Here is a 22,671-nt window from a genome sequence, read left to right as displayed (position 1 = left end):
TTAACAAAATGGAGTTTTTAATAAATCTACTTTGTGCTGAAACAGAATGTTTATTTTCTTTTTACACTAAGACAAACAAGTTTACATGGTTAGTTCTTTTGTGGTTGGATCTTTTGTAACCACTATTTTTTTTTGGCAGGTTAAATGTGCAATTAAGATTCACCAATTCAGATTTATAAACGAGTTACACAAAACTGAGATGATATCGTTTATAAATGCATCTTCAGTAATGTTTGGTAAAATCTCCCTTAACAAGTGACATCTTGATCACATTATTTCAAATGTATCACAATATTCCATTTAAATGGCTGCTTTTGTAGCCCTGAACCCTGCTAACATATTTTAAATATGTCTGATATATTTTGATTTAATGCCATAATCTTAATTATAATGAAAAGGTTTCCTTTTAAATAAACCAACTGCTGTTCGTGCAAATGAAATAATTTAGTGACATCAATAGATAACACATTACATGTGAATGCCATGCATCAAAACGTTTCTAAACATTCTATAGGATAATAAAAGGATTGTATAAATGCACAGTAAAGCATAGGGCACAGCATAAAATATGTCATGTGCTTTTGTGGCAAGGAGCTTAATGAATGTTTACGTCATCTTTCCAAAGTCCAGATCAAGTCACAAGTGTTTTGTTTGTCTCTGCAACTACAAACTATATTTTCTTTCTTTGTACCGCTGTAGGTGAGGAATATGATCCTGTACTATTTGTCCTAAAGCACATTTTAACACCTGAATTTTATCTTTAAATTTGATTAAAAAAATATTTATAGATCTTTTGATATTAAATGTAAGCAAAAATAATAACTGCATGGCCAAGTCATTGTCAAGGGTTACATTTCTTTTAATTATGATAATAAATAAAATAACATGGTATTTATTACTTTTTTCCTTGTACCACGGGTAAAGGTGCATTAAGGATTTTGGCCAAGTAAGAATGGGGCCCAACGAAGTGCTTTTAATTGTGAGCTCCTGCAGGCGCACACCTCTCAATACGTCGGAAGAGGAGAGGACCATTGGCGAAGCAGCGCCAATGTACGCCCACCTTGAAGAGGAAAACAAGTATAAATGCCGGACAGGGTGAATGTTGTACAAGGTGAACCCTATGGTGGCTGTTCGACATGTTCAAAGTTGTGTCTTATGTAGGCGGCTGTACTTGGGCATTTCTTACGGGACGGCCAAGCCGCGCGGCCCCTTCATCAAAAATCCACTGGGCGAGCGGTGAGTTACCATGGAGACTGAATCTGGATCGAACTAGTTTAGAAGCAGCAGCCGTTAAGAGAGCAAAACTCTTAAACAAGAAACAGAGGAGACAGTTTTTGAGTTTTTCTCTCTGCAAATTTTATATCTTCAAACATAATAATATAATATAAATAATATCTCAAATTTTATATATCTGGTTATTCAGAAAGTCAGAACGCACCTTATAAACAATTAGTGACAATATTTATTTAAAAAAAATTCACTTGGCATTATACCTTGGTATCTTGCTGTGACTTTTGAATCTACCTTTATGTATATTTATATATCAAAAAGACCCAAAGTCTACTCTAATTTGAATCTGTGGCCGGACTGGATATTTGCTATTCAAGAGTAGCCTACTTTCCATCCAACCTGAGTGACCTTAAGCTATTTTGCAAAGAAAAAAGACTAAACTTGATTTTTTTTCTTTCAATCCTGTAGGTCTGGTAAACGTACACCACAAAGACTGTCAGCTTTGTTGGCTCCCTTCATTGAAGGGTTGAAACAACTTTTAAAAACCTTTCTAAGAAACTGAATAATTTCAAATTCCCATTTGCAAAAGATAAAAGAAATGCCCCCCCCTGTTTAACAAATGTACCCTGATTTATGTTGATCTATCATGTAAAACACCAGTAATAAACATTGAAGATTGTTGTAACTTGACTCTGTAAATAAAAATGATTTCACAGGTGCATCATGTCAGAAATCAGAACTGAGATGCCCTCCTACGGATATACCAGAGATGCCCTCTTGCAATTTCATTCCAGAGGAATACAAGGTAAGTGACAAAATATGCAGACACCTAAAACCGATGGGCAGTTTTGTTTTGTATAATATAAGAGTTATGAATCCAAAAGTTTGTAATAGTAAAAAAAAAGACTTCAACCGCCTCCGTTTTATAATTTGAAAAATGCAACATCAAATAAAGCCTACTGTGCTGTATTACTATTTAAGTTTAACCCCGTCATGTGTCTCTCCAGGGAATGTCAAAAGCAAAAATGATTGAGATCCGCAAACAGATCTGCAACCCAATGACCATGAAAGTTACTTACTATAAGAAACCAGTGTTCATCCATCAGGGATACATGCAGTATCTGTGGGATGTGGATGGGAACCGATATCTGGATCTATTTGCTGGTGTGGCCACCGTCAGCGTGGGCCACTGCCACCCGTAAGGTCCTTTTGTCATTTTTCTCCCACTGAGACAGATTTTTTGTTGTTGTGCGACAGTGGCGTTGGATGTAGGAGTTTGCCCTGAAATCGAAGGATTGAGGGTTCAAGCCCTGGCTCCGACTTTCATTGTCGTGTCCTTGGGCAAGACACTTCACCTGCATTGTCTACTGATGGTGGTCAGAGGGCCCGGTGGCGCCAGTGTATGGCAGCCCCACTTCTGTCAGTGAGCCCCAGGGCAGCTATGGCTAAATTGTAGCTCGCCACCATCAGTGTGTGAATGGGTGAATGAATGTAGTGTAAAGCGCTTTGGTCAAGTCTCCTGACTTGAAAAAAGGGCGCTATATAAGTACATGCCATTTACCATTTGTTGTTTACGGCCCCTTTTTCCACCGTTTTGCATATTTATATTTGCTTTTTGATATCCATATGTGCACAGGAAAGTAACTCTTGCAGCAGAAAAACAGCTGAGAAAACTTTGGCATACCACTCATATTTATGCCTATCCTACTCTCCATGAGTACTGTGAAAAACTTGTCTCCTACCTCCCTGATCCTCTGAAGGTACGGTGGTGTATTTTTATTGACTATTTGCGAGTATGTGAATTTATTCTGCAATTAAAATCTGTTCCCCTACACAGGTGGTTTTTCTAACAAACAGCGGCACTGAAGCCAATGATCTTGCGATGTTGATTGCTCGTCTCTACACTGGCAACTTCGATATTATCACTTTGAGGTCCAATTTTGCTTTTTTATACAAGTTCTGACTGCTTTTTTTTTTTTTTTTTGAAATACCCAATTAACCAAACTAAAAGAAAGCTGACCGTTAGACTATTGAAATTAAACTTCCTCAGCGTCCACCAGCAAAGCTGAATTGTCATTAATTTTTCTCTAAGATAAAGATGTCTTTAATGTTTACAGTTTCTGTTTAACTTTCAGAGGATCTTATCATGGTGGGGGATCAATGACCATCGGGCTTACGTCTAACGCAGCCTATAAATACCCGGTGCCCAGCAGTCTAGGTTGTACAAATGTACGTATAGCATGGATCTCTCTCTCGTGTGGCAATGTGAGACAGAATCGTTGTTTTTTGATTAGACATGCATTTGTTTTAATAAGAACATCTTGTGTTATTGTAAAATAAACATAGCCACTCATATGAGATGATAGATGGACTCATTTCAAGTTACTATTCTTGTATAGAGGTAAAGTGTGGAACATCAGTGCATAATTGAAGCATGCTGATATGGTAGAGGATGTCATTTAAATTAATCTATGTATCAAATATAAACAGGAACATTTCCATTCACTGAAAAGCTTGTTTATTTCAACAATTACATTCATGAAGTGAAATTCATATACATTTAATATACACGGTGGAATAGAGTACAGTTGGAAATGTTTTCGCCTCCATACAGGTTTCTTTTAGACTTTGCAGTTTTCAAGAGTCCTTACTTAAAGAGAATCAGACTCTATATGATATCCATCCATCCATCCAACTATCTAACAATGGGATATCCCACCCTTTGTTTTTCAAATCTTCTTTGCAAAAATATTCCAAATTGGACACATTTTAGGGATTTTCCAGGCATCCTTTTTCGATTAAAGTCTCAACTTCACCTAGGCTACTCTTCATGTTTTTTTTAGCCATTCTTGGCTGGACCTCCTGTTGACTACTTTAGTTTCTTGCCCTGCTGCATATTCAAATCAAGTGAGCCAGAGATCAAGAAATGATTGATATTCTCCAGAAGAAAACATCATTCTTAGTGCCATGAATTAAACCATGTTCATGTTTTACGGCAACAAAAAGCTCCAGACCATCAACCCATATTTAATCGAAAACAACAGGTTTGTTTTGGGGGTCTGGGGGCCTAGTGGTTAGTGCATAGAGCTTGGAATTCTGAGGTTCTGGGTTCCAGCCCCACTCTCACAGACTGCCACTCCACGATGGCAGCCCACTTCTCCCCAAGCGGATGGGCTAAATGCAGAGTTAATTTCTTCAATGTGAGATCAATAAAGTTAAATTATTATTGTTTTGTGAAATGTTTGCTTATGCCATGTTAAAGGAAAGCACCCCTTTCCAATATTCCCTCTTTGTCCTAGGGGATAAACTTTTTTTTTTTTTTTTCTTTGCCAAATATCAGATACACCTTTATGGTTGTACATGACAGACTTTTGCATTTAAAACTGTCCAAAGGATGCAATTTTTGCCTCGTTTCTTGGTAATTGTTAAGTAATGAACACTAACCTTAACTGAGCCAGGAAAGTGAGGATCTCAGTGCTTTAGATTTCCTCTAATGAGTTATCATGCCATGTTGTTGGTACTGAATGTAAGAAAATATTTCGCTTTCAGATAGGACCAGGTGGATTAAAATACCATCTTTATTAATAATAAAATCCTAATTTTAAAGTTGCAACTTTTAGGTTACCTATCTGATGCTGAGATTATTTCAGTTTAAAACATTTAACGGCAACAAAAAAAGAGATAAAAAATATGTAAGGGGGGAAAATACTTTTTCATTTATTTTTCTTATTAACGGCTCAAACCAAATGGTAATCCCATATTCGGTTACTTAGAAAGTTAAATTAGACTGAAAAAAATCAGATTTTAGATTCAGCATGTCAGATATGGTTTTAGAATGACAGCATAAGACTTTAAAGCATTTTTAAATTAAATTAAAAGGACGATATTTTGGCCGATATGATCATGTGGAAGACTGCTAATATGAATGCATACTTTAAATGTATGGCTTTATGGGTAATGAAAGTAACTTTTTGAATAGAATTACTGAAATATAGTATTTCATATTTAATGCTGTTTTATGCAAAAGTTTAAAATAGTTTCAGCAGAGTTATATGCCAGTTTCCATAGTTTTATAACATTTTCTGCTGCTTTATGTGAATCCCTGTCTGTGCCTCCTTAACCCAGCTTTGTTGTTTTCCACCAATGAAACAGACCATGTGTCCAGATGTGTTCAGAGGTCCATGGGGAGGAAGCCACTGCAGGGACTCACCTGTACAGACTACAAGAGAGTGTAGCTGTCCTCCAGGTACACAGATCAGGCTCAGTTCTCATTAACAACTAAAGTAAATCATAGCAGCTTGTCAGGGAGCCATGCTTTGCTAAGAAATGAATGACGTTTGAATGCTGGAGTGTTTGCTTAACAACGAAATTGCCCTTATATTATTATGCTGTATTATTGTTGTCTCTTAGTGTTCCAGTTTTTTTATTTGTCTAAGCGAAAAATCAAATAGATTTGTTATATTTAAATCCATAAAAGTGAGGCAAATCAAGCCTGTAATAAAACGCGAGGAAACCAGAATAAACACTAGAAGAGCAGAATAAAGTTCAGCGTCGTCCTGTCGATCATTGACTTTCTTTGTATGTTTAACCACTGTGAAATGTTTGCCTTTTTGTAAGGTTTGCTCCGACTGCAGTCATCTAAAATGTTTTAAGACTCAGCTGTAGGCAAGTCAAAGAAAAAAAATTTTTTTCCAAAAAAAAAAAAAAATAATCTGTTCTTTAGAACTAAAACTCAAAATCACTTTGGAGAGAGAGAGAACATCATTTTTTTCCCTACCCCCTTTGTTAAATGCTCTGCATTGATCAGAATTTTTCTATGTTTTTATACTACAGGTCAGTGTGTGGCGAATGAGCAGTACATTGGACAACTGAAAGAGACATTAGCTACAAGCGTCCCAGCTAGAATTGCTGCTTTCTTTGCAGAGCCTATTCAGGTGTTTTGTATTTTTATTTTGCAAGTAATTATGCAGTCATGTTTGAAATGTAACTCATATAATGTGGTATGTTTCAATTTTTATCTTAACATTAAGTATATCTACTTAATGCATTGCTGAATGAACATATATGGGAAGCGAGTGTATTTAGCCAGCTAAAGAAATTTCTAGAGTACTTCTTAGGGTCTTTTAACACTGTGTTCTATGTTTTCACTGATATGTCTGCTTTATTTAGGGAGTCGGAGGAGCTGTTCAGTACCCGAAAAACTACCTTAAAGAAGCTTACAAACTTATAAGAGAGAGAGGAGGGCTCTGCATTGCTGATGAGGTCTGATGGTTTATTTTTATGGCTGTCTTGTATAAAAGTTAATACCATTACAATCAATGAAGATAGTATATTTCTGAAATAATTTTTATATACATTGGTGTGAAAAAATAATAGTTTAAATAAAAAAATGTTGCCTGCTAACCTGAGCAAAAACAAAACAGGCTTAAAATTGTGAGGGAAAGGAAATAAAAAACAAACAAACATCCAAACTAACATGATAATTTAATGATGAGCTTTGCCTCCCTGGGCAGCAATACTGTAGCTCCCATCAGCTGTTTTTTAATACCTGGCAATGAATGTTTCACTGGAGGAACTTTGACCCTCTGTGCTTTGAAGAATTGCTGCAATTACTTTGGTTATCTTTGGGCAAAATGCTGTATTGTTGTGGATAGTGATAATATTTTTGCTACAGCTGGGACACTGTCGGTTTCCAACCCTAACTTGTGGATTTTCACACGCCAGCGCTGACTTAAGTTCTGAAATACTCACACAAAGAGAAAAGACAATTAGGAGAAATGTATTGATACAATTACTTTGTCTTTGGCGCTCAGACCCTGGCAGGAAACATAGCGCTTAATTTTGATAGATATGCATGAACAGGAGCAAAGAATATGGCTGTTTCCCCCCAAGGCCTGAAACTGGTGGTGGAGTGGAGCTAGATGAAGTTGGTCAGTCTGTAGACTGCTGGTTAGGGAGACGGTATGCTGAGCTTTATGGGGAGATCCAGCGGACTGCGTGAGCTGATACTAGAGCTTCACTCAGGGACCTGGAAGATGGAAGTGATGAGTGTATGATGAGCAAGCATGAAGCGACGGCGGAGAGGAAAAAACTCCCCGTTGGGAAGTAATCTCTGGCAGAACCAGGCTCAACATGGCGGTCTTCTGCCGGACCATTTGAGATGAGACAGAGAACGCAGTAAGAGTCCAGGAGGAATTATACTCTGATGAAGCTTTAGCTACGATGGTGGAGGAGGGGCTGGAGGTGGGTTGAAACGGTGTCATCTGAATAAAGTCACACAGTGCATCCACCGCCTGCACACAGGAGCAGACAGTGCAGATCGGAGGCCTTTTAAGATGAACTTTGGATGCTGATTGGCTTTCGTGGAGGTGTGGTTCAAAGCCGATTGGCTGTGTCGCAGGTGGATGTATTTGAACTTCCGCCTAGGCTCCATTTTGGCTAACATGATGTTTGTATTGCAGAATCAACAGTTCTGTTTGAGTATTTATTTGATAACGCCTCTTCTGTAGTATCTCAAGGGGAATACCTAGAATTCATGGGCGTAGGTTTGCATAGGGACATGTCCCTACCAAAATTTTGAACCGACCTAATTGTCCCTACCAATAATTGGATGTGAGCAACATGTTTATAATTTACAGCAGTAGTTGTTCCAGCAGTGGCTTCTTTTCCTCTCGCTGCTCCTCTGCCTGGTCTCTCCTGTCCCTTTCACGCAGCAGCGCATGGAACTGTGCTGCGCTGTTTAACTCCACTCTCATTGGTTGTTCTGCCTTAGGTTCCGCCTCCTCTCTCTCTGATTGGCTGTTTTCTAGTCCTGGCGTGCTTGGAGCACAAAATTGAAAATTTATTCACACTAGAATGCTGTGGTTACTACAATTAATATTAGGCTACAAAACTAGTCCCAATTAAAAAAAATGAATATCATGTACACTAAAAAACAAAAACCTTTTTTTTTCTTTTATAAAGCGAAATATTCTGAGTCAGCCAGGAGTTCTGAAGACACAAAATGGGCAAATAAAGGCTGTAAGCCATCAACATTTCTGATTCTTATCCACAGCCAACTAAAACAGAAAATGTGAGGGTTTCCTTTTTACCAATATTTAGTTGCTATTACTGTTTTCATTTTTTATGACTCTTTGAGAAAGTTCAGGTATAATTATTAGCAGGTGTTATTTCTCTTATAGAGTACAACAACAAGAAATGGGGCCTAAACATCCGCTGTTTTTCATTTAAAAAGCATAATTAGGGTTCCACATAATAATAGTTCTATTTTATTGACTATTTATACTTCTAGAAATAGGATAAAGACAAGAACAAAAAAAGGAAGAATATAAACATTGATTTTATCTTACATAGATTTCCACACAGTCTATAAGTAAATTAGTACAAACATTAATGTCTGGTAAAAATGCTGGAATCTGGCTGTTTATTTTGGATAATGTTAAATTACAGATAAGATAGTGTTATAGTGTCTTTTATGATTGTTAAAAATTATTTTATATTTGAATACACTTAGGCTCATTCTTAGTGTTGTGTTCGTAGATGATTCCACTAAAAAAGAAAATAGGCATACAGTAAGGAGCTATTTAAACAGTCAGACAGTAAGCAATATAGGACATAGGACAATGATAAAAGGTTGTGTTACATTTAATCCTTTACTATTAAAATTGCACTTATACATTATATGATTATAGGAAACACAGATATCCAGTAATAATGATGCAGGGCAGCTTGTAGGTGAAGCAGCTGGCCCTTCAGTGCTTCAGGTGATGTCTAAATAAACCAGGTGAAACTAAAATATTTCCACATGAGGAGTTCTGGATGGAGAATATTGACAGACAAAATTTTTTTTTTAATCTTATATATATATATATATATTGTATTTTTACAATTTTGGTATAATTACTGATCTAAGTTGATTGTTCTATAGGGGAAAGGGACATTTATTTTACATTTATATTATGTTTTATAGTCTCCATTCACCAGTTAATGATTAATCACATACTAAATTAGTTGACGATTATTGAAATAATCAATTAATACGATTCATTTTTTCAGCCCTAGATAAAATACATAAAATGGGCTATACAGAGTAACTACAGCCCAGATGTTCAACTTTTATAGTGAAGTTAATATTTTATTGAATGTATTATTTTGCTGGATACAGAGAGAGCATAGTAGGTAAAATATAAGAGTGGGGTTTAACTCTGCACAATTGTATATCTTCAAACGAAAATACTGTATTTACCTTCTCTATTAGTCATGCAAATGAAACCATTTACAAAGTGGAAAACAGTCCTAATTCCACATTCATCAGAGCCAGTGATACTTCAAACATTGATAAACAGCATCTAATGAGTGTAGTGCTTATAAAATTTTTATTAATGTAGCAAAATGATGCTTTTCTCTTTTAACAATGAATTCGTCTTATCAGTACGGATGCTCACATCGAGCATAAAAAAGGGCACGCATATTGCAGCACCAATGACACCCGACCAATAGTGTCCCTACCAAAGTTCAAATCAAACCTACGCCCTTGCTAGAATTTAAGTAGTAGTCTACTGCAAATGTTAAAGTAAATTACTGTTTAGTTAGAGTCATTCTTCTTTATGTCTTTCAAGAAAAATATTAAAAGGAAACTGTTTAAATCTGTATGTGTATGTGGATTACTCCATGATTGGACTGATGACCAATGAACACAACACAGGTGTTGATGGTTAACCTTATTGTCTTCTACTGGACCCGGCAGGTTCAAACCGGATTTGGGCGAACTGGAAGCCACTTCTGGGGTTTTCAAGGACATGATGTCATCCCTGACATTGTTACAATGGCTAAGGGCATCGGTAATGGATTCCCTATGGGAGCTGTTGTTACAACATCAGGTGGGATAAACGGCAAAGGGTAATCTAAATTAGCTTCATTTTCTTTAACATCATACGGTTGTTTGGCTTCTGAGGCAGTGAATTGTACATCTGCTTTTTTCCACTAATGCTCACAGCAGTAACTGTTTAAACTCTGCTAGATGGATCCCTAAATATTACAGTCGACATAGCTGCAGCAGTTTATGGACTCAGTAATCTTGGGTTTTAAAAATAATTTGAAGTTGGTATGCAGGCAAGAGACAATTGGAGCTACAAACTCGGTACATTCCCTGTCATGTCGTTTTTTTGTTTTTGAATGTAAATGTATTTCAGATATAAATACATATTCAGTCAAAATGATACATGTCAAACGGTCACTTAAAATGTGTAAACATTTCTAGATATATAAAACTTTACTTCTACTAGTACAATTTAGTTTTTTTACCTTCTGAAATTTGGTTTCTGCTGGCAGAAATGTAATTTAGAACCTCTATTATTACAATTAGGTCTAGGAGTGTGATTTTGACCATCTTATTTTAGTGATCTACAAATGGAACAACGGAGAGGAAAGTGCTTTTAATAAATGTTGAAATGGTCTGCCATAACCCACTTCACATAAATGCGCAAACTTCTCCTTTGCCATCTTCCTCTCTTTTGCAGCTGTAGCGCTGTTTCTCTGTCTGTTAAACACAGTCTCACTTTTTATTATTTTTGCATTAAAATCTCTAGTTCCAGTGGGGTGAAATTGGCACTTCCTGTTGCTTGTTGTCCTAGTGACTCGTCAAACGGCGCTCCGTGATAAAGGCTTTTCAACTCAGAGTTGATTGAACAAATTCATTTTCCATTGTGAAACCGAAAACTCAAGAGTTCCCGACTTCAGGCTAGATCTATATAGAATTGAGGATCAACTCAACTGTATGGTCGGCCATAATCTACCTGATCCTTCCACTTTCCTAACGGCCAGCATTCCAAACTCTGGTTGTCGGGATGGGGGGGGCGCGGCCTTCGGGAGGTGGAGGGTGTGGAACGCCAAAAAGCTCGTTTAGAAGAGGGCTGAATTAGAAGGTTATTGGTACACGTTTGCCTAATATTAGAGGAATTTTCCTTCTCAAACTGCCAACACAGGCTCTGATGGGCTCATTATTATTATGATTTAATTTCAAATGTAAAATAGGACCTTTAAAATTTTGGGACACTATAACAATGCTGATAAACCAAGGCTGTGAAATCAGGGCTTTTAGGGAGGAGTTTAAAGCAATATCAAATTTTTTTTCGAAAAATATTTTTATTTATCCCGGGATGATACCTCAGTGTTTCTTTTTATATAACTCAGTGCAATATTTATTATTGATATTACTTCTTCAATAACTTCAGTGCAATATATATATATATATATATATATATATATATATATATATATATATATATATATATATATATATATATATACTCTTTACCCTGTATATAGCTAGCTCTTACTCATAGAAAACATATTTATTGTGCAAAATTAGCTCTGTTACATTGGTAGCCAAGTAGTCGACATTTCGTTGTCAAGATTCACTCTGTGTTTTTTGTGCAATGACAATTAAGGAAGTCTTAAGTCTAAGTCTAAGTGGTCATAAATATAGCCAGAAGGATTATGTTTGGATAAATGCACTCTTTGGAAATATACTCCAAATGTTACATTTTGGATTCGACAAATGTTAGAAGCTTTTCAAGCATAACATACGTAGAGAAAGTGAAGCATGAGAAATTTGGGGAGGTCTGGACATTTTATTAATTTTTCAAAAACATGCAACACTTGTACAGTGAAATAAAAAATATTAGAATTGTTTGACCCTGATAAATGAGAAATGGAAAAAATGATAATGTGTGGAAATGTGATTGATTTCTATTTTGCCTCTGAGAGCCCTTCTCTTGTTTTTTTGCCTTCTTTTTTTGTGCTGGTTTAACTGTGCAGTCTTCTGTTCCTGACCAGATGATCAGACCAAATGTTTTATATCCATGTATTGTTGGGATCAATACAGACATGGACTATATACAGGTGCTGGTCATAAAATTAGAATATCATGAAAAAGTAGATTGATTTCAGTAATTCCATTTAAAAAGTGAAACTTGTATATTATATTCATACATTACATACAAACTCATATATTTCAGATGTTTATTTTGTTTAATTTTGATGATTACAAATGACAACAAATGAAAATCTCAAATTCATCATATCAGAAAATTAGAATATTGTGAAAAGGTTCAAAATTGATGGCCCCTGGTGCCACACTCTAATCAGCTAATTAACTCAAACCACCTGCAAAAGCCTTTAAATGGTCTTTCAGTCTAGTTCTATAGGCTACACAATCATGGGGAAGACTGCTGACTTGACAGTTGTCCAAAAGACGACCATCGACACCTTGCACAAGGAGGGCAAGACACAAAAGGTCATCGCTAAAGAGGCTGGCTGTTCACAGAGCTCAGTGTCCAAGCACATTAATAGAGAGGCGAAGGGAAGGAAAAGATGTGGTCGAAAAAAGTGTACAAGCAAGAGAGATAACCGCACCCTGGAGAGGATTGTGAAACAAAACCCATTCAAAAATGTGGGGGAGATTCACAAAGAGTGGACTGCAGCTGGAGTGAGTGCTTCAAGAACCACCACACACAGACGTATGAAAGACATGGGTTTCTGCTGTCGCATTCCTTGTGTCAAGCCACTCTTTAACCACAGACAGCGTCAGAAGCGTCTTGCCTGGGCTAAAGAGAAACAGGACTGGACTGCTGGTGAGTGGTCCAAAGTCATGTTCTCTGATGAAAGTAAATTTTGCATTTCCTTTGGAAATCAAGGTCCCAGAGTCTGGAGGAAAAGAAGAGAGGCACTTCATCCACGTTGCTTGAAGTCCAGTGTAAAGTTTCCACAGTCAGTGATGGTTTGGGGTGCCATGTCATCTGCTGGTGTTGGTCCATTGTGTTTTCTGAGGTCCAGGGTCAACGCAGCAACATACCAGGAAGTTTTAGAGCACTTCATGCTTCCTGCAGCTGACCAACTTTTTGGAGATGCAGATTTCATTTTCCAACAGGACTTGGCACCTGCACACAGTGCCAAAGCTACCAGTACCTGGTTGAAGGACCATGGTATCCCTGTTCTTAATTGGCCAGCAAACTCTCCTGACCTTAACCCCATAGAAAATCTATGGGGTATTGTGAAGAAGAAGATGCAATACACCAGACCCAACAATTCAGAAGAGCTAAAAGCCACTATTAGAGCAACCTGGGCTATCATAACACCTGAGCAGTGCCACAGACTGATCGACTCCATGCCACGCCGCATTGCTGCAGTAATACAGGCCAAAGGAGGCCCAACTAAATACTGAGTGCTGTACATGCTCATACTTTTCATGTTCATACTTTTCAGTTGGCCAACATTTCTATAAATCCTTTGTTTTTATTGGTCTTCAGTAATATTCTAATTTTCTGATATGATGAATTTGAGATTTTCATTTGTTGTCATTTGTAATCATCAAAATTAAACAAAATAAACATCTGAAATATATGAGTTTGTATGTAATGTATGAATATAATATACAAGTTTCACTTTTTAAATGGAATTACTGAAATCAATCTACTTTTTCATGATATTCTAATTTTATGACCAGCACCTGTAAGTGTTGCTAGTATCCCTACTGTTTAATACTTGTATAAATGGTTCATATAGAAATTAAAATAAAAACAATGTTAAAAAATGTAACATTATAAACTACCTATGAAACCTAACAGCTTCAATGTCTGTTATAAAATAAATAAATCAGGGCTGGAAAATGAGCCCTCGTGGTCCCCACCTACATGGTTTATTGATTTCACCCTCCACCTTCTAATATATTTGCCCTTATGTGTTGATTACCATCAAGAACGGCTTTGCACTTTTGAACAACTGCATCTTATTTTTGGAAACACATTACAGGTTTCTTCTGGAAAATGGGCCAGTTTCCATGGTACCTGTTTGATAAACTTTTGCATACCTCAAGACCCACTCTAACTTTCTCAAGAGGTTCTTTTATTCTGCTAAAAAATACAAACAAAAATTTGAATCAATGTCCAAACAAAATCACTTTTTTTGAATAATGTTTTGAACACTTTGTGCCTGAAACATTTATTTGGACCTGCTGAGGCTGAAGGTGTGAGCTTGTTAACTCATGTTCCTTTTTTTCTGTTTTTTGTTTTTTTTGTTTTTTTCATTTTTAGAAATCGCTGCTTGTTTTGTTAAGGGACTCCATTTTAACACCTTTGGTGGAAGTCCTGTGGCTTGTGCTGTTGCTTCGGCAGTGCTTGATGTAAGTAATTTCCGATGCTTTTGCCAAAGTTATTTAGGAAAGGGGAACTTTAAACACTCAGGAACACAAAACCTTTCCTGATTGCTTTTTTTTGTTGTTTTTCTAACAGACCATTGTTGAGGATGGCTCACAGAAGAACAGTCTCCATGTGGGCACCTATCTCATGAAAGGGCTGGCAAAACTCAGAGACAAGTATGAAATAGTCGGCGATGTTCGTGGGAAAGGGCTGCAGATTGGTGTAGAAATGGTCAAGAACAAGGTACGGAGTGTGTGACGACGCTCACCTCTTCTCACATGTGCTTATTAATTCAATTCAATTTAGAGTATTTATAGAGCGCCAATTCACAACACGTCATCTTATGGCACTATACAATTTAACCAGATCATACAGTTAAATTGATTCAAATTTCTGTATATAAGGAAAACCAGTTGATTGCATTAACTTATTAACTCAAATGCAATCCCTAACACTAAGCATACTTGTAGCAACAGTGGAGAAGAAAAACTCACTTTTAACAGGAATAAACCTCCAGCAGAACCAGACTCCGTGTGAGCGGCCATCTGCTGACATACCACTGGAGTTCAAGGAGACATAAGCAGACATACAGAAAGAAGCAGAGATACAAAAAGCAAGTGTAAACCAGGTCCATAGGTGGCCCCGTCTAGGAAACACACAGCCAGGCAGATGAGCTCCGAGCCAGCTTCCATGTCAGAGAAACAGGACTACACTGAAAAACAGGCCGATTTAGAACATCTATAAACAAAGGAGTTGATGGCAGCAGCATGGCTGATATTTCTCTTCAGGATGGTGTCACAGCCAAACAGGAAAAGACCAGATGAAGCTACTATGAGAAAAAGAAGAGAGAACATAACGTTAGAGACTAATCTAACAAATTCTGCAGAGTGGGAGAATAGAGATAGAATGAAAAAGGAGTCCCTATGTACTCCGGCAGTCTAAGCCTATATCAGCATAACTATAGAGATAGCTCAGGATAACATGAGCCACTCTCACTATAAGCTTTATCAAAAAGCACCTCAGGATGCTACATCTTGGGTTCAGCTGCGTCCCACCTAACCATTAGCCATTTGTATTTGTGCATGTTTTCTAGCTGTAGCTATGCTTCTTTATCATAGAAAAGACAAACACTTTAATATCAGCTGCCTTCGTGGTATTTAAAGCTGCTGATAGAAGTTTTTAGGTTAAAACAGTTTAGCACCAATACTTTGAAATGACTGCGATGTCCTAACAGTCAGATAGTTTTGGCAAACTTTTGCAAATTGGAGTGAATCTGAGGCTCTGGTTTAAAAAAAAAAAATTACTAAAGGCGCAAACAGTCCTGATTTTATTTCCCTTTCAAACTAAATGACATTCATTTGATTTTTTTGGGAGTCCTTCCCTAGGTTTCCTGGAATTATGGCCCTTGCTTCACAGCTCTTTCCCTAAATTTTCAGTGGGACTGATCATGACATCATGGCGGCTACAATGCATTGGTGTACTTAAGATCTCAGTCTAATTCGTATGATCCATTTGTGTCCAAGCTTTTATCCCCTAGCGCTAATTCAAGATGTCTTTTTAGTTTTTCTGCTTATTCTGTTTAAAATCATCCTAATCTTATCTTCCATCACAGATTTTCAGCCTCAAATCCGTACTCAGTGTGGACCTTAAACAAACACATTTCTCTAACTTACAGTTAGAGAATTAAATGAGAACTTTAAATCCAATTCTTCCACTAGCATTAATAATTGTAGGCCAATGTGATGTTTTGAGGACTACATCTTCAAAAGTACCTCTGCTCCTTCATTTACAGACCAGCAAAGATCCACTGCCTGCTGAGGATATGGCTGAGATCTTTGAGGATGTTAAAGATATGGGAGTCCTCATTGGCAAAGGAGGAGTTTATGGACAGGTAACACAATTTAATCGTCTCAAAGTGATTTTGAATTTCATTTTCTTTTAATTTGCAATAATGTATTTGAGTCTGTGAAATCAGTTATCTATCCAGTCACATAAATAGGAAGTGGCATAAAACTCTGATAAAGATGCTGCAGTGTAAATGTGGTATTAGTCGCTGTGTTGTACTTCTCAAAGCACAGAGCCACAGAGAAAAATGTGAAATGGATGAAAACATACAGGTGCTGGTCATAAAATTAGAATATCATGAAAAAGTAGATTGATTTCAGTAATTCCATTTAAAAAGTGAAACTTGTATATTATATTCATACATTACATACAAACTCATATATTTCAGATGTTTATTTTGTTTAATTTTGATGATTACAAATGACAACAAATGAAAATCTCAAATTCATCATATCAGAAAATTAGAATATTACTGAAGACCAATAAAAACAAAGGATTTATAGAAATGTTGGCCAACTGAAAAGTATGAACATGAAAAGTATGAGCATGTACAGCACTCAGTATTTAGTTGGGCCTCCTTTGGCCTGTATTACTGCAGCAATTCGGCGTGGCATGGAGTCGATCAGTCTGTGGCACTGCTCAGGTGTTATGATAGCCCAGGTTGCTCTAATAGTGGCTTTTAGCTCTTCTGAATTGTTGGGTCTGGTGTATTGCATCTTCTTCTTCACAATACCCCATAGATTTTCTATGGGGTTAAGGTCAGGAGAGTTTGCTGGCCAATTAAGAACAGGGATACCATGGTCCTTCAACCAGGTACTGGTAGCTTTGGCACTGTGTGCAGGTGCCAAGTCCTGTTGGAAAATGATATCTGCATCTCCAAAAAGTTGGTCAGCTGCAGGAAGCATGAAGTGCTCTAAAACTTCCTGGTATGTGGCTGCGTTGACCCTGGACCTCAGAAAACACAATGGACCAACACCAGCAGATGACATGGCACCCCAAACCATCACTGACTGTGGAAACTTTACACTGGACTTCAAGCAACGTGGATGAAGTGCCTCTCTTCTTTTCCTCCAGACTCTGGGACCTTGATTTCCAAAGGAAATGCAAAATTTACTTTCATCAGAGAACATGACTTTGGACCACTCACCAGCAGTCCAGTCCTGTTTCTCTTTAGCCCAGGCAAGACGCTTCTGACGCTGTCTGTGGTTCAAGAGTGGCTTGACACAAGGAATGCGACAGCAGAAACCCATGTCTTTCATACGTCTGTGTGTGGTGGTTCTTGAAGCACTCACTCCAGCTGCAGTCCACTCTTTGTGAATCTCCCCCACATTTTTGAATGGGTTTTGTTTCACAATCCTCTCCAGGGTGCGGTTATCTCTCTTGCTTGTACACTTTTTTCGACCACATCTTTTCCTTCCCTTCGCCTCTCTATTAATGTGCTTGGACACTGAGCTCTGTGAACAGCCAGCCTCTTTAGCGATGACCTTTTGTGTCTTGCCCTCCTTGTGCAAGGTGTCGATGGTCGTCTTTTGGACAACTGTCAAGTCAGCAGTCTTCCCCATGATTGTGTAGCCTATAGAACTAGACTGAAAGACCATTTAAAGGCTTTTGCAGGTGGTTTGAGTTAATTAGCTGATTAGAGTGTGGCACCAGGGGCCATCAATTTTGAACCTTTTCACAATATTCAAATTTTCTGATATGATGAATTTGAGATTTTCATTTGTTGTCATTTGTAATCATCAAAATTAAACAAAATAAACATCTGAAATATATGAGTTTGTATGTAATGTATGAATATAATATACAAGTTTCACTTTTTAAATGGAATTACTGAAATCAATCTACTTTTTCATGATATTCTAATTTTATGACCAGCACCTGTATATAAGCTAAGGACTAAGATAATCTTCGCTTAAGGATCAATTTAAATAAACCTAAGTCATTTTGTGAATTATGGGCCTTAAAGCAATTTAGTAAAATCATGTTAAATATTTTTGCGTCTTCCTCTGCTTTACTCTTGTACCTCTGCTGATGTCAACCACTTAGTGTTATATTCTCCGGCTACTATTCAGAGCGTCGGCTTTTATATGGCCTTTATATTGGGCAGGTAATTGAAAAGTCATTTTAAATATACTTTGCTGTAGCTTTCTAAAAGCCATCAAACTACAAAAGACACATACAGTACAGCCACTTTTAAAGACAGACAATCTTTATACAGTTAAACCAAATGAAAATAAATGACTGAACTTAAATATTGTGGCATGTTCATAAAAATAGAATATCAAAGGAGACGGGGGGAGTTATTTCTTCATTCATTTGCTTTTGCTGTTCAGAACAAGGTACAAAAAAAAGCTTTGTTCACAAATAGATTCCAAGCTGAAATTAATGAATTACTGAAACATAACTTCCAAATGAGACAGAAAAAATGAGAATGTTCTACTTTTTGAGATGCACTTGTAATAAGTAATTATACAAATATATCACACAAGGAATAATGAAACAGGAAATTTAACATTGCAAAATAAAAATGCATCTTTTGTGTTTTATATATAGTTTTTCTCTTATGTCTCAATTCTGCCCTGAAGATGTAAGGGAGGTAGTTCAAGATTAATTAGTTAAAAAGGAATAACACAATAGCTGTACCTTTATATAAATAAAAGTGCCATTCATCTCAGATGGCTAAACTCAGAGGAATCAGGAACCATGGAAACAGTCGTAAAATCAAGCTATGAATAACAAAAAGGAAGGGTGATTATTGGAGAGCTTCACAGGTGAGTTAAATTGCAGAGTGCATGGCAGCTCCTGGGGGGTTTAGGAACATTTTAAGCTGGAACCAATTAGAAGAATGAATACACAGGGAGCTGCCAAACAAAAAATAACCAGAAGAGATTTCATATAGGCACACTTTATTTGTTTTTATCCAAAATGCAACACGTAATCTCTCTTGTATGTTGTCATGTTTGAGGTTAGTAAGAGACCTAAGCACAGAGACTGACTGGTAACAACAGAGTTGATTAATAATTAGCCATAAGCAGTGATGGGACTAACGTCGTTGAAAGTAACGGCGTTACTTTGAGGATGAGAATGGCTGATGTATAGTGAGATTCCGTCTGTCAGTTGGGTAGGTGGGTGTTTCTGCTGGCGGGTGTTAACGTACAGCACACACAGAGAGATGGAGAGTGAGGATGACTCCAGCAGCGAAACAGCGCTTTCCACATGGAAATACCGGTGTTACGTCGAGCTGCGTTTCCCCATCACATACGGTTTCCCCTCAATCTCCGCACAGCGCAGGCGGCACGATTCACTGCGCAAGCGACAGGAAACGCGCATGCTCGCTAAAGGCGCACAACAGTCGCCCTGTGCTCGCGCCACAGGAGAACTATGGAGAGCGTGAACGATCAAATGTCTATGCCTATATGGAGAAAGGGAGAAATCTGGATGGATGGATGGATACTCTGCCTTTTCAACCTACTATATTTTTTATTTTAAACATTATTTGATGGCCTTTGTGGCAGGGATGGAGATCCATAGTTTATGTCACACACAGAGTATACATCTAGATAGATGTTGCAGTATCTATAACAACCCAAACACACAGGATTTCAGAATTAGACATCCCCAGTTATTAACTTCATATACTCACCAGATCTGAATGCCCTGTTAAAAAGCTTCACATGGCGTTCCCCCCTGATGTCATTTACATTGAGTTGCAATAAATGCTAAACTCTCTGCAGGTTCTTGTCTTTGTCATCCTCTCTATTCAGCTGGCTTTTGAAACACTCGGCGAGAAGGTGGGGGCTGGGTGGTGAGGGTTACGGGGACGAGAAACACAAAAGTAACGCAATAGTTACTTTTACTAGTAACTAGTTACTTTTATTGTGGAGTAACTCAGTTAGTAACTCAGTTACTTTTTGGGAGAAGTAACTAGTAACTATAACTAATTACTTTTTCAAAGTAACGTGCCCAACACTGGTCATAAGGAGAAGTTTTAGGGATCTTGGTGGAAGAATCTGGCATGAAGCACAGGATATGTAGCAGAAGTAAGCAGCAAGACCAAAGAAAAGCTGTGAGGTGATATACTGAGGGGAGGTGGACAATGACATTGAATGCAGGCGAGTTCTTTTGAGGGTTAGGAATGGCTATGAAAGGGAGCATATAGGCATCCGGAGGAAAGGTGCAAAAGTGACCCAAAGACACAAGTAGCTGTACTACCATCTGTCCAGGACTAATTATCAGGAGCCAATGTACTGCAGCAAGGAAAGGATCAACCTCCAGTTATATTTGACTGAAAAAAGCTTTGCCTCTGCTGCGTTTGTTCACCTTAAATCACAAGCACATCCAGTCCCTGATTGGTTAACGAGAGGGAAACTGAAAGAATGTTCTGAGGTTTGAACTTCAGCGAAATATGACTTTATGTCCACTCACTAGCAGTTTGCTTAACTCTTATCTGTTGCATCGCCAACAACTAATCCATCTCTGAACGCACCTATCCAACATAGGGATAGCACGGAAATTCCTCAACCCATTTATGTGAAATAAGAGAGTGCATCATAAAGATAGAAACTGAGCACAAAGAAACTAATATGGCAAAATCTTTCTAGCAATATTCAACACAGTGAACAGAATAAAGTGAACAGAATAAATCAAGGCCTTTTAAATAATAATGACCCAAAAGTAAAATAGATAGAAAACCTAAACACTAAAGGATCCTAACATATGTCTGATTATAATGTTACAAACTTGAAGCACAAAATGTAAATGGATTAAATTATGACGATAACAAACCAGAAACTGAATTGGGACATCAAGAAAAAGGTGGCAAATAAACTTAAAACAGGAAGACGAGATGAATATAGAAGAAAATTCAAACAAAGTGAAACAGAAGAACAGCTTTCTCTTTTTTCTAAGTAACTAGATGAATGATAACTATAGTCAAAATCCCTGTATTAGTAATCTGTCTGTGTACCTTCACAGTTTTTTAATAAGTTGTGTTTACTGATTGATTTGTTGCTTTGCTGAAGATCTTCCGCATCAAACCCCCCATGTGCATCACAAAGGAGGATGCAGATTTCTTCTTGGCAGTTTTTGACAAGGCCGTCTACAACTACATGGAAAGAAGATGAAAGCTCAATAAAAGGTCACTCAAAGGCAAGGACCAAGCCAGGGAACTATTTTTTTCTTTAATGAAAGCTAAAAATCACTGTTGTCTACCTGTATAGTTAGTTTCTATAGAGGAACCCCTTTTAAAGGTACACTATGATCACAAGCTTTTAATGTTCTAGTTATCCTATATTAGACATGTTACTTATGGTTGCTTAAATTTACATGCTTCTTTAAATGAGGTCTTCTGGTCAATCTGATTAAATACTAGAAAATAACATTGTAAGAATTAATCTCCGGCTTTAGAAATGAGTAGTTTATGATTTTTTTTTTATTTATTAGAAAAGATACAATTAGAAAATAAATGTTCATATTAGATCATCAAATTTTCTTATGACAGCAGATTATGCATTAATAAACTGATATTTTATTAAAGTAATGTGACAAAATCTGTGCACCATTTTTGGGGGGGAAATTAGCTCTAAAGATATCTGCTCACTTAACAGATTTCCTCCATCTTGGTTTTTTTTTTTTTGTCTTGCTGAGTTGTTTTAGATCATCAAACCATTGTTAATATTTGATAAATGCAGCTTTTAAAGAATAGTTTATCATGAAGAAGTGGAACAATATCAAATCCATCCATCAGTCTTCTCTCCAAATTAACATGTATAGTTTTAAAACCACTACCTGAGTAGAACCTATGTACAAAAACTCTCCTAATACAGCTTCTGAAAATCTCGAACATATTACGATAAGGAACATTATATGTAAAATTTGTCCTAGAAAATGTAAATTCTATCACAGTATTTGAGGTTGTGTACAACTTTCCTTACTTCCTGTGTCATTTTAAATTATAATAGAACTGCATTAGAGACTGACACGGGAGTGGATTTTCACTCCTGTCCTGTCCCACTCCCACAGAAAAAAATGGTGTCCCGTCCCGATCCCGGGCCAGAGTAGAAATCTAAATCCTGTCCCATCCCACTCCTGGTGAAATTACTCCCACTCCCATCCCGCTCCCATTCAGAATGACTCCCGCTCCTGCACCACTCCCATTCTTGTTGTTTTTGAGCGCGGGTGAAAAACTCAGAGCGGAAGTTACTATTGGTTTGCTCCCACTCCCGTCTGCTCCCGTTAATGTTTAATCCTGTACCGTCCCAATCCCGTGATCGTTACTAATACTGACTCCCATCCCACGGGAATCCCGTGAGATTCCCGAAAAAATGTCAGTCTCTAAACTGCATTGATTTGTTACCCACGTCCATTGTAAATATGAATAAGAATTATAAAAATTAATCTA

At 37.3% G+C, this 22,671-nt stretch overlaps 1 protein-coding gene across 1 annotated transcript; it reads left to right on the top strand.

Moving 5' to 3' along the window:
- The first annotated feature begins 1,065 nt into the window (after positions 1-1,065).
- agxt2 (alanine--glyoxylate aminotransferase 2) lies at positions 1,066-21,426 on the top strand. The gene is made up of 14 exons (XM_038275097.1): positions 1,066-1,236; positions 1,947-2,035; positions 2,238-2,428; positions 2,867-2,990; positions 3,068-3,162; positions 3,366-3,459; positions 5,383-5,476; positions 6,064-6,164; positions 6,400-6,492; positions 9,977-10,109; positions 14,322-14,410; positions 14,520-14,669; positions 16,219-16,317; positions 21,293-21,426. The coding sequence occupies exons 1-14, from the start codon at positions 1,137-1,139 to the stop codon at positions 21,392-21,394; spliced, it is 1,554 nt and encodes a 517-aa protein (XP_038131025.1). The 5' UTR covers positions 1,066-1,136; the 3' UTR covers positions 21,395-21,426.
- Positions 21,427-22,671: the final 1,245 nt, after the last annotated feature.

The sequence above is a fragment of the Cyprinodon tularosa genome, unplaced genomic scaffold (genome assembly GCF_016077235.1).
Source record: "Cyprinodon tularosa strain WSP-4 unplaced genomic scaffold, ASM1607723v1 ctg94, whole genome shotgun sequence".
Taxonomy (NCBI): domain Eukaryota; kingdom Metazoa; phylum Chordata; class Actinopteri; order Cyprinodontiformes; family Cyprinodontidae; genus Cyprinodon; species Cyprinodon tularosa.
Note: the sequence above shows the minus strand (reverse complement) of the source record. Positions and strands in the feature narration are given on the sequence as shown.